Source organism: Panthera tigris, chromosome B4, assembly GCF_018350195.1.
Source record: "Panthera tigris isolate Pti1 chromosome B4, P.tigris_Pti1_mat1.1, whole genome shotgun sequence".
NCBI lineage: Eukaryota > Metazoa > Chordata > Mammalia > Carnivora > Felidae > Panthera > Panthera tigris.
In genome coordinates this window covers 94,563,743-94,576,076 of record NC_056666.1, presented here as the reverse complement: position 1 = coordinate 94,576,076, position 12,334 = coordinate 94,563,743, and the positions used below count along the sequence as shown (strand labels likewise).

Genomic DNA, 12,334 nt, shown 5'->3' with positions numbered 1-12,334 from the left:
TTATTTTTCAAAATGTAAATGATTTCCTTGAGGACACCACTCTGTGGGCCTGTACTAATTTCTATGGCACTCTTATATTAGTTTCCATGCCTCTGAATTGATACTAATTTGTAAAACCTTGGTGCAGTGTTTTAACTCTTTCTCCTCTAAAACACCAAAATTCCCTTCACAGGCATTAGGTCACAGAGTCAAGGGAAAGCAGCATCTAAGGACTCACAGGGAATATTGCTCAAAGAGTTAAGGGGTTAGCTTTTTCACTAATTGGCTAATTCACTTATTGTCCTTTGACTTCACACATTGTGGGATCAAATCCATTAGAAGTATATTAGATCGACTTGCCAAGGAATATGAATTTTTCTTAATCCTTTATCCTTTTCAAGTAAATTAATAATGAATGTCCCATCACCAAAATTATAGCTCACTCGAGGTTATTTTTACCATACTGAACTATTTTTGTAGTATATCTAGGCAATTGGAAATTGGAAAATTTTGCTGCTAAGGGGATTTTCATGCAAAGTTTAATAATTCAACTACCTGTACCCCTGGGCAAAATAAATAGCTAGCTGACTGCTCGTTGGCAAAGTCACAGCCAATTATATTATTTGAAACTTTAAATGCTCCTCCCCTTTCCCTGAACATGCTGGAATTATCTGTAGGAGAGCAAGGGGTTCAGGGCAATGTTAGGGCATTGTTTCATGATCTTATGTGCATTTTCTTCTTGGAGACCTGTTTAAGTTTGGTAATTAGTGGGGTTTTTTAAAGTTATTTATTTTGAGAGAGAGAGAGCATGAGCAGGGGAGGGGCAGGGAGAGAGAGAGAGAGAGAGAGGAGAGAGAAAATCCCAAGCAGAGAGAATCTGATGGGTGTCTCAAATTCACTGATTGTGAGATCGTGACTGGAGTTCAAGAGTTGAGTGCTTAACCAACTGAGCCACCCAGGTGCCCCATCATTTCTTTTTTCTTTCTTTTTTTTTTAACTTTTTGTCTTAGGAAGGAAGAAAACAAGAGAAGCAAAACCATTGTAAGTGGGCTACTATTATTTCCCCCAATTCTATACAGTAACTCTAGTACCAGATGTTAGATGAGAAGGGTTAATCCTCTAAGCTTTAAGCACAGCTAAATAAATTATCTGGAATATCTATTCAGTATGAACTCCAAAGAGCTAGACTAATGGCTAAGAGCTAGGCTAATGGTAGAGTATTGAACTTCACCAACTAGTTGCTTTTAATTTATTCTTTTTTTGAGCACCGATTTTGAAAGAAGCATTGTTCTAATCAGTCATGATGCCTCAGTGAATAAAATTGCCAAAGATCTCTGCCATTGTGGGTCAGATTCCACTGCAGGGATTGGAAACAAGATAGGGAAATGGACAATATGACAGATTTAATAAATAATTCTTTGGGTATGCTAGAAAGTGCTGCACACTATGGGAAAAGGAGACCAGGAAAAGATGAATCTGGAGTAGGGGAAGAGGTTGCAACTTAGAGTGTTTTGGGGTGAAATAGTAGTGCCACAGAAATGGGGCAGGGTACACTCGTGGGGGTGCGTCCAGGGGTTGGGAAAATGCAGTTGCATATATCTCTATTCTCAGCATCAAAGACTTGTCTAGTATTAAAATATATATGTCATTCTTTCCTTCTCCCACCTGTCGTGCAATTCCTGGCCTTGTGTCTCAGTGCTAGAGCTGAAATAAATTATAGAGGCAATGATATGGCTGGGCTCTCAGATCCTATGACAGCTTGCCTGATTTAAGCTCTGTGGGTAGCATATTTCCTATTAGTTGTCCCAATTCACAGTGGATGGAGAAAGAAAGCATCAAGTGAGCATGCAGTTCAATTCAACAAACGTTTATTAGTACCTCTTATTTGCCTGGAAAGGCTTTATTCAATTTAAGTGATACAAAGATGCAGAAGTTCTTATCGAGCTTTCAACTGTATTGTAAGACAAACCACAGATAAATGAATATCTGGTGAAAAAAATGAGGCAGATGTTGTGTGTAGAAGGTAAATTCACTGTAATCTGGAGGTGGGCCAGGGCTTTCTGGAAGTGAGACCAAGGTTAGACCTTTGTAAGTTTGAGTGTGGTGGTGATGCAGGAGGAAGTTAACTGGGAAGGGGCCAAGGGCATCCCATGAAGACACAGAGGCAGAAAGGTCAGTGCTCCTGGGATGGTTAAGGGAGAGTAGACTGGCCGGGCGTGTTTTACGATTAGGAGTAATTACTTACTAGACTAATATAAGGATCTTCATCCTCCAAAGTCTTAGATGGGGGGGGGGGGGGAGGTGTCACCTCTATTGCGCAGACTGTTGTAGGCTCCCTAGAGACACGAGCGGGACCAGAGGAGTCCAGTTACAGAGCTGATTCTATTACCTTTCACCTTAGAAAGGAAAATGAAGACCAGACATAATTACCTCAATTACACATTACATCCTACTAGTCTAAAAGTATGACCTCACTTCTTTCTCTCACTATGGTCATGGACTTGAGTCGACAGAAAGTTTAAACACAGGGATCGAGCTGGAGAAAGGGGAAAGAGAAAGGAAAAGAGGAAAGCTGCCAGAAAGGAGTCACCCGCAAGGCACGGTCCCCAGCAGGTGCTTTGGGAATGCTTCCCCAGGCAGCCCACGGTGCTCGCAAACTCAGCAAGGGTAAGATACCACCGAATTCTCTATTCGTATGGGCAGCCCTGGGCACCCTTGGGCCAGCAGCGAGCCCTGTCCACGTGCAGAGGAGGGACTAGGGTGGGTCTTAAGGTCCTGTGGTTCCTCTGGTCAGGCCCAAATTTATCCCTCCCCACCCAGCCCCGGGTCTTAGACGGGCTCTCACTAAGAACCGCCGCTAGACGCCCCCCTCGCAGGAGCCAGCCCCCCTCGGAGCAGCCAGCCCCCCTCGCAGCCGCCGCGAAGACCCGGAGAAGTGGAATCCACTTTGAAACTCCGAGCGGCGCGAGGGCCAGCGCTGGGCATGCTCAGTTGGCGCGGCGCGTCTGGCTGCTGCTGGCTCTGCGCTGGCCCCGCGCGGAGGGCTCCGGGGCTGGCGCGGGAGTCCACCCCGCCTTCTCCGCGGCGGCTGCGGGCTTCCAGAAGGCCGAGCAGCAGCCGCCGCCGAGCGCCTCGCCCCTGCCCTGCTCCGCCCCCCTCCTAGCCGCCTCCTACTCATCCTCCCTCTCGCCCTCTCTTCGGGAGGCGAAGCTGGTGCTGGCTTCTGTCGGCGCCACAGACCTCTGCGAGCCCAGCCAGGACCTGAGAATGAAACCCGGAGACCAGAGGACCCTTGGCGGTGGCTCTTTCTAATAACACTTTGCCTGAAGTGGGGTCGTGGCGGAGTTCCCCCTCCACCGCTCAATGCAAGCACTATGCGGACAGCAGTCTGCCTCCCTGCGCTGTGCCTGCTTCTTAATCTTCACGCTGCAGGTAAGGGGTGGCGGGGCGTAGAGCTGGAGCTGTGTATGAGATGGGAAACTGCACATGCTTGAGGACTCTAGGAAAAGCTTGCCTCGCCGAGAAAGCTGTAGAAAGGCAAAGCAGGACAGTACTGACAGGCAAGGGGTGAGGGAGTTGTGCACCTGTTGGAAGACTGAGGCGGAAAACTTAAGCTAAAATCAGCCCTCGATTTTTCCTTACCTGGTACGAATCGTAGTGAACATTTTGAATATGAACACAGGTTTGCTTCCCCTCCATCTAGACTCCCTCCCTAATCCTGTCTCTAGGCTATGCACTTGACTGCCAATTTTTCAGGAGACAGACAAGACATCCTGCTGAATGTAACCTTTTCTACTGCAGCGGCTACATCCTAAGGTCCCTGGGCTTAGCGAGAGCTCGCAGGGATGCATTGGCTGTAACCTGAAGGACCACATCTCCGCCCAAAAGATCGAAATACATGGTTCACGTTAATGATGCCGCTCCAGGCTCCTTTGGCCCCTGCTCTTGTCACTCGAATTTTCTAAGCCAATAAGAAGAAGGAAAGGTTTAAAATAGGGCCCCCTCTTCTCTTTCAGCATCATGGTCAGCGTCCGAGGGCACCAAACAAAAACCCAATCACAGTTTCAAGGCTGACAACCCCAGGGTAGGCACTGTCCCTGGGACAGATTTGGGGAGGACCGGCCAAGAGTGACAGTGAGACTGCGCCCAAATATAAACATATTTGACATCAGAACCAATATTAGATTTCATATGGGAGCAAACCTTAGAGGGTACCTGGGGAATTTTATATGCAATGCCACTACAGATCCTGCTTTTTGGATACATGCAGTCTGTGTAATGCAAGGACTTGCTGGACTGAATCCTTTATCATTTTTACACACACATGTACCAAAATAGAATATGGCAGAGAGATTTTTGGGCACCCTACTGCGACAGCAGTTGTCCATGCAGTAGTCCTGTAGCAACCAAAGACTAGATATTTTCCCCGAGTTCTCTTGTCACCCAATCACACATACTCATTCATTCCTTCGCCTAACATTTATTGAGCATGTATTATATCCCAGGGGTAATGAATAAAAATAATGGCTGCAAAATCACAATTCTTGTGGTATCTTTTAAAAAGAGTGGGTGAGTTCCTTTCCTATGTGTGCAATAATGCAAGTAAAATATGGTACTTCCTCATTTCTAGCTTGTGCTTTTTTAATGTATTGTGAACCTCTTCAACAACTAATACACGAGAATATTAAGGCTATAGTTAAGTACACATGTTAATTGTTATAATTATGATGTTTTATTGAGAAATTTTCAATAGTTCTTTGGCACCTTTTAAAAACTAGCAAATAGCTTTGACTTGGTCATTAACTTATTTGCAAACAGCTGTACTGCATCATTTTATTACTACATACAGTTGTTTAATGTTGAAATTTGGGATGAAAATATGCACATTGGGTTGAGTTTTATTTACATTATTATGTTTAATGACAGCACTGATACAAACATCCATTGCCAAAAAAATTTTTTTTAAAGAAAAAGCCTCAGTTCTTACCAAGTTTAAGAATGATTTAGCTGATCTATCAAAAATGTCAGTGTAGTCATTCTTGAAAACTAATATATAAGAAATTCTAAAGATTACACTTAATGTATCTTGAGCAATTATAGCTTCAAAGTTATAAATAAACTTCAATCTAGGCAGGTGGAAAACATTTCTCAATTTATTGTAGGTGAACATTTGGGATGAGGAAAGTAGAGGATTTTGTTGATCAAAGGGGAAACCTAGAAGTCTCTAGCCCTAGATTATACCTGGAGCTCTGCCAAAGGGTGTATTACCAGACACAAGCCTGTCCACCTCTACTTGACTTCTTAAGTTGAAAAAAAAAATATTCAACCAATTTGAAATTGATAAGGCAATGCATTGTTGGGCTATCATTTTCATATTTCAATTGCAAGATGCTATATAGAAATTAATTGTATTCATATTTAATATAGTGCTTTTGATAGGTGTTTTTTCACAGCAGATTGCAAGTTTAATAGTGTAGCTGTCTTGCCAGTTTCATTTTGAATGCATTTTAATTTTAAACAGCAATTTGTGGGTCACAAGCTGTCATCAGATTAAAATTCATCACAGTTATCTAATAACATTATTAGGACTTTCATTGGAACTGAAACACATATTTTTTGATCTAAGCTCCTGTAGATTTGAGTAATATGAAAGCGAATGGGTGGGAGGACAAAGAGCAAGAAGTCATTGATTACTTGTTGAGTGAGTTTGTTTCTTTTACAGAACGCTTTCCTCTCAGGATAGAAGTGAGGCTTATAAAGGAGGGAAAAGAATTCTCTTTTTTCGCCCTCTTTACTGAAAAGCTAACTGGTCCATTTTGGTTATGCCCTGGGTGCCAACAGCTACTTCATGCTGGTGGAACTGATAACATATTAGAACCGTTTAGGGATGGGAGAAATTGGCTGACAGGATGTGAGTGCTCTACTCAGGCAACAAGGAACTGTTGCCTTCCAGATAATCATTCCCCTAATGATGGTAGCCAACTGTTTTCAACTTGAGTGCCATCTCCAATTATTTGGTCATGATTACCTAAGACACTATGCAAAATAATAAGCAAGCAAGAAAATAATAAATAAATAAATAAATAAATAAATAAATAAATAAATAAATAAATTCTGACCAACCCTGAGTTTTAACTGGCTTAATAGGGAAAAGTACTGTGGTCTCTTTGTAGTGTCCGTGGGAACAAAAAGATGATGAGAGGTACAATACTGTGTAATTAACATCTTTAGGTAAAATAATTCTAATAAATTACTGAGCATAGAGCTTGTTAAATAACTCAGTTTCAACTCTTTCTATGGCAACTCACTTTCCTAGATCTCCCTAACAAAGAATGTTGTAGTTATTGTCTATCCAACTGCTTACTATTCGGGTAAGAAAACTAAGATCCAGTAAATGGTAGACAGTATTTACTTTAAATAGTAAATTTAACTATTTAACAGTTATGCCAGTTAACAGCACAGTTAAGATGAAAACGCATGTGTTCAGACCTGTGACTGTATATTGTATGAAATCATACAGTAGGAAAGGCCACCATTGAGTTAGTGGCCACCATTGAGTTAAGGCCACCATTGAGTTAGTCAAATCCTTTTTACCTAGCTGTACTCATTCTTTACTCCTTCTATGAACCAATGTAATACATAAACTCCAGTTGAAAAGACTACTTCAGGAATATCCAAGAAAGTGTGCCCCAATAACATGAATGGTACCCCAAGATTTACACAAAGCTTATTTTTTCCTTGTCTTTTCTCTTTCTTTGCCCAAAAACCTATGTTCTGTTTCAGGAGATGATATTTATTGAGTAGTGTTTTACTTACAAAGGAGTGAAGGTCTTGGGCTGTTAAAAATTCTCATGTGAAAGCTTTATTGTTTCTAGTGAATGTTTTGCTAAAAACAACAACAACAACAACAACAAAACAGAACGTGATTTCAATGCATTTCTCTCTCTAAGCTCTGGAAAAGGTTCTTTCAAACGTTCATGTTGTTCCTACTCTTGAGCATTCTGGACAGCACCGAAGACTGCCTTCGATGTATCTTCTGAAGATACAGCTTCACTCTCAGAGAAATGCAGTCAATTTCTCTAGTCTTTGAGAAAGAAAGATTCCTATGGTGAGACCAGGAGGATCAGGGAAATCATTTGCAAAGGCACCACCTTCAAAAGAAAGGGTAGATTGATAGGAAAATAATACATTATTCTTTAAGATTTTAAAATGTCTTTTCTCAATGAACTCCAGAATTTGTTTTTTCTGTTCAAAATCGCTCAACACAACCCTTACAATGGCCCAGGTTCTACCATATTCTCTTCTCCCATTATCTCCTTGATATCATCTCTCACTACTGTCCTCTTTTTTGTCTGTCTTCAGCCACATTGGTCTCCTTGCTGTTCCAAGAAGATGCCAGGCACTAGCCCACCTCATTTGTTTTGCATTTTTCTTTGCCTGAAACACTCTTTCCACGAGTATCTCTGGCTTAATCCCTTCATTTTAGCCTTCTACTCAAATGTTACTTTCTCAGGAAGGCCCTCACTAACTATCCTATTTAATATTTATTTCATCTTCTCCCCCCAAAAAACTTCAATACCCTTTCCTGCTTTACTTTTTTCCCCAGAGGTTTTTCCCCAGTTTCCATATCATATATTTAACTTATTTGTTTTGTTTACTGTGATTCCTCCTTTCCCCTTTGAAATGTAAGCTCCTTAAAGACAAAGATATTTGTCTGTTTTGTTTACTGCTGTATTTATTGCAGTTCCTGCCCAGCCTAGCACCTGGGGGCGGTGCCTGGCATAAAAGCTACTAAAGACTTAAATTATATTGAATAAATAGAAACAACACAGTGATATTTTTGGTCTCTCTCTTTTGCATTTAACTGCTTCTTGGCACCCATGCAAGACACGCTTAGTCAACTTAGCCACTTCTAGAACGGACTTCAACAGAGCTCATTTTATCCAACACTCAGGTTTCTCCCTAGGACCTCACATGCCCAGGGGACATACTACCTCAAACAGACTTTTCCAGCATTGTGAACTTAAGAACAATATGGATGGGCTTGCAAGAGACCAGAACTGCACATCAACTCCTTCAAATTGATTACCAGATGCTATGCAGCTCAAATGCCTTGCTGGTTCCGCTATATTTTCACTTCTTAGTGAAATGCCTTGTACATACATGTAGGAATGGCTATTGTGATACAAAAGGATTCATATAGCTAATTTATAAACAAGATTTAAAGCACTTGGACAAACCTGTCTACTTCTTTGGCACATCAGAGGCATATATATATGTATACTGAACATCACACACTCCTAACACCTTGAAGATTGCGTATTTTATTGGAGATCATACCCTGACTAGTGCCTTATAAAGATTCTGGAATGCATTATCCACATTTATCATTCTCTTTTTTGTTTCTCATCTGTTTCTCTACCAACTCCAATCCTCATCTTATTGTCCCGTTTATGATATGTTGAACATAATTAAGTTATCTTCTTCTTACCAATGAATATTTACATCATTTATCTAATTTTATCTCTTTCTGAATTTGAGAATTCTCCCCACTGATTTCCATTGGATAGCCACTACTTTCTAGCTTCCCTCTTATCTCTCAAGCCATTCCTCAGTTTCTACTTTTAGGTCTTCCTCTGAGTAGTATTTAATGGTTAGCACTTTCTAGAATTTATGTGTCTGCTTTTATTTCCCTCTCTGTACAATATCCCTGGATGATTATATTCAGATCTACATATCAAAAATTCCTAAATCCATGTTTTAATTTCACATATTTCTCCTGAATCTCAGTCATGTAGTTATAATTACCTAGGAGTCACGGAATATCCCACAAACACCTTATATTTATCTATTAGCACTCAGTGCTTCCCATCACAATTGCTCTTATTTCTGTATTTCGTATCATTGTGAATAACACCAAGATCCCCCATGATCACCCAAGCCGGAAATTAATAACTCATCCTGTGCCCTCCCTCCTTTACTGTGTTCATCTGAAAGGTCACCAAGTCTTCTCCACTCTCCATGTTCACATCACTGCCTTGGGGTAGGTCCTTATTTCTCATATAGTATCTTACAATACAATCCTCTCATCACATCCATCCCTCATAATAATGTCAGAGGTAAAACTTGAAAAAAAAGCATATCTGATCATGTTCTCCCCTTGTTCAATTCTTTAATACAGCTATTTTCTTTTCTTTTAAAATAAAACCCAAATTCATTAGCAGGGCAAAGTCTTCCACCCTCAGGTCTTGGCTAATTCCATTCTTATTTCCTGTCATGGCGGCCATCTTTGCACACTATTATCACACTAAGACCAAATTTCTTTTGGTTTGCCTTGCCTCTCATACTTTTCACATGTTGGTCCATTTATCTTAAATACCCATCTCTGCTTCTTTTTCTAGACAACTCTTCCTCCCATTTCAAATCTTCATCAGGCATTGCCTACTTTGAGAATCCTTCCTTTGATATCCCACATCGTTCAAGTAACTTTCCTGGGTTTTCCTTTGGGGCCCTGTATATTCTTCTGTTATTGTACTTAGCCTGTATATTGAAGCTTTTTGAGGATAATAATGGAATTGTAGCTTCTATACCATTTCCTAGAACTTGTTGCCTAGTATGCCATCAGTGAATGTCCAATGAATGAATAAACGCATTCAGGATGTATTAGGCAAAATATATTATAATAAATTAAATTAAAGAGATTACATCTTATCTTCATAACTGTGAAGAGTAGAATTGATTTTACTATTGTTCCCTCAATCCAATTTACATTGATTAGTTACAAAGAAATGAAATGGGACAGAAAAGCTTTCATTTAAACATAGTTTGTAGGATAAGTTTGTGCACCCTGGGCATGATGATAGTTGTAGTGGAGTTGTGTGTTGAACTCCTCCTAGTTAGACATTCCTAAATGAGTTTCTTATACTACTTCAGGATGGGAATGAGATGAATGTCTTTATTTTAAATAGATCAAGGAATTAGATAAGACACATAGCGTGAGAGTTATGAACTAAGGAATAGATCCAGAACTCCTAATTTTGATTACTGATTGGTTATCATCTATCTTGCAATAACAAATATGAGCCACTTAACACATTCAAAATCAAGCGGAAGTGTGAGTTAGTGGGTTCAATATATCAAGACCCCAAATAATCCAATCTTCTGCTGCTCTCTCAAACAAAAAACAAACCATCACAGAAAATTTAGGAGTATTTGAATGGCTGTGTACATTTTCTTTCTCTCTTTTAATGTGTAGCCAAAGTGTTTATGGAACCATAAAATTTTTGGATACCATACATTTTTTTCATATGGGAAAATGCTACACCTAAAGGGAGACATGCTTATATCTGAAGAATGGAGACTAGTTTATGAATTGTAAAAAGTCACTTTTTATAAAATGATGGCTCACACATCAAAACCCATGTATTTCCATTAGTACGAATGATAATATGGATGTCATATTTTATGGTAAGTTTATTGCTGAATCTTTTAAAAACTGTTTACAAAGTCAAATTTAAAAGGTAGAGAAAACCATTTTTTCCCTTTAAAAGAGGATTTTGAAAGATCCTACTTGGCCCATGAATGCATTCTTCATTTTCAAAGCACTTACAAATGCTGACACATTTAGAGTAACGTTGATATTTCCCAGCATAAAGGATTTTAATAGCTTTGAAAAAATATTTAATGGCAAATTATTATTTTAAGATCAAATTTCCGAATGCTTTTTCCCCAGATAACATCTCTGCAAAGTGTCTGCTATTGCAATGATATTTGCCACAGAGTGACAATTAGCAAATTTATATTATGAACGTTATTAGCACTTTCCATTTAAATAATTTTTTACTCGTAATGGCTATCAAGACTGTCCTCATAATCAAATCTCATTTGATTTCAATTTATTAAGATGTTCGTGTCCATTAAAATTGCAGCCGCATGGACCAAAAACAAAGCAAAACTAATAGTTCACATGATGCAGCAATGTATCTGTATCTGTATTAAACGTAGATCAATATGTTTAATTATACCGAAGCAAATGCCAAGTTCAGTGAGGACATGAATCATTTTTTTCCTAGTTCAGACCTGAAGCAATGTCCACGTCCTCATTTAAATGTGCACAATGGATTAAGGCAGCCTTAACTACTGATCCTTGGAAAAGAGCACAAAATGAACACAGAATAAGAGTGTCTCACCAGCCTATACAGCAACATGTACAGAGCAAGACTCTACTGCTCTTCTTTCACTATAGTAACGCCCCAACTCCTGATGGACCCTGGAGGGGAGATCAAGCACTATGCATAACTGTACAGAGCCAACTCCAATCACTGGGTTACTGGGAAAGATGCTCCATACAAAGAATGCTGTACATAATATGGTGAGTTAGCTTGAAAGCCCATCAATCCACTAACATGTGGTGTGGTTTTAAATTATATGCAACTTACTTGCTTTGCCTTGTTGATTCAAGACAGTATTTTTATTCTCCCTGGAAGAAAATAAAATAGCTTAAAGAGAGAAGTAAAGAGAAAATTAAAATAAAGGGGAAAATGCCATATTTTTAGATAACCTTTAACAGAATACCATAGTAGTTAAGAGCATGATATTGTGATCGGGTTCAAATCCACACATGATCACTTTCTAGCTCTGTAACTTAGGGCAAGTTACTTAATCTTTCTAAGTCTCAATTTCCTCTTTTTAAAATGGAGGTTATATATTATACAACTGTACAGTTGTGTATTAAATAGGATATTGTATGCTAACTACACTTAGTAAGTGCCATTTAAGTGCCAAGTATTATTTGATTAGGGGTAGGAGAGGTCGGGTGACAAATGATTAACTGGTATCTTGGAGCACTTTCTACTCCAGGTAAGAATAGTTGTTAATTGCGTGGTCCTCCCCTAGTAGAGGTTTATTTTTCAAAGAATTATGACAGAGCAGTGCCTTAGACCAGTGATATTAATTTCAAATGATGGAGGAAGGGACTAAGACAGAATGGAATGGAAGTGTTGACTTAAGGGCCTACCAAGCGTCTCCAAATCTCTATCTAACTGTAGGCAGGGGGTACCAGGCAGGGGTCTCTTCAAGTGGCCACTGGACCTTGTTCTTCACCCTCCTCCTGCCCCAATATCCAGACATTTACATCTCTGTAATATCATTACTATGGCAATATTTTAATTTTCTAATGTTCATTTTGTTTGTTCTAATGTTCATTTTGCTATGTTTTAATATAATTCTTAATCTACTGCGAGAATTATTCTTAAAACAGACATGTATTTTCTTCTTTGTCTTGCTATTGGATCCCACCTTTCAAATTATCTGGAGGACTCTACTATAAAAATGATGGAAATAATTTATAATCTCT

At 39.4% G+C, this 12,334-nt stretch overlaps 1 protein-coding gene across 1 annotated transcript in view; it reads left to right on the top strand.

Moving 5' to 3' along the window:
* Positions 1-12,334, top strand: part of PTPRR (protein tyrosine phosphatase receptor type R) — a 274,870-nt gene that overhangs the window by 28,534 nt on the left and 234,002 nt on the right. The window contains exons 6-8 of the mRNA XM_042992752.1: positions 990-1,020; positions 2,486-2,646; positions 3,184-3,411. Of these exons, the coding sequence (XP_042848686.1) occupies positions 2,604-2,646; positions 3,184-3,411 (271 nt within the window). The 5' untranslated portion in view covers positions 990-1,020; positions 2,486-2,603. The remainder of the gene's footprint in view (positions 1-989; positions 1,021-2,485; positions 2,647-3,183; positions 3,412-12,334) is intronic.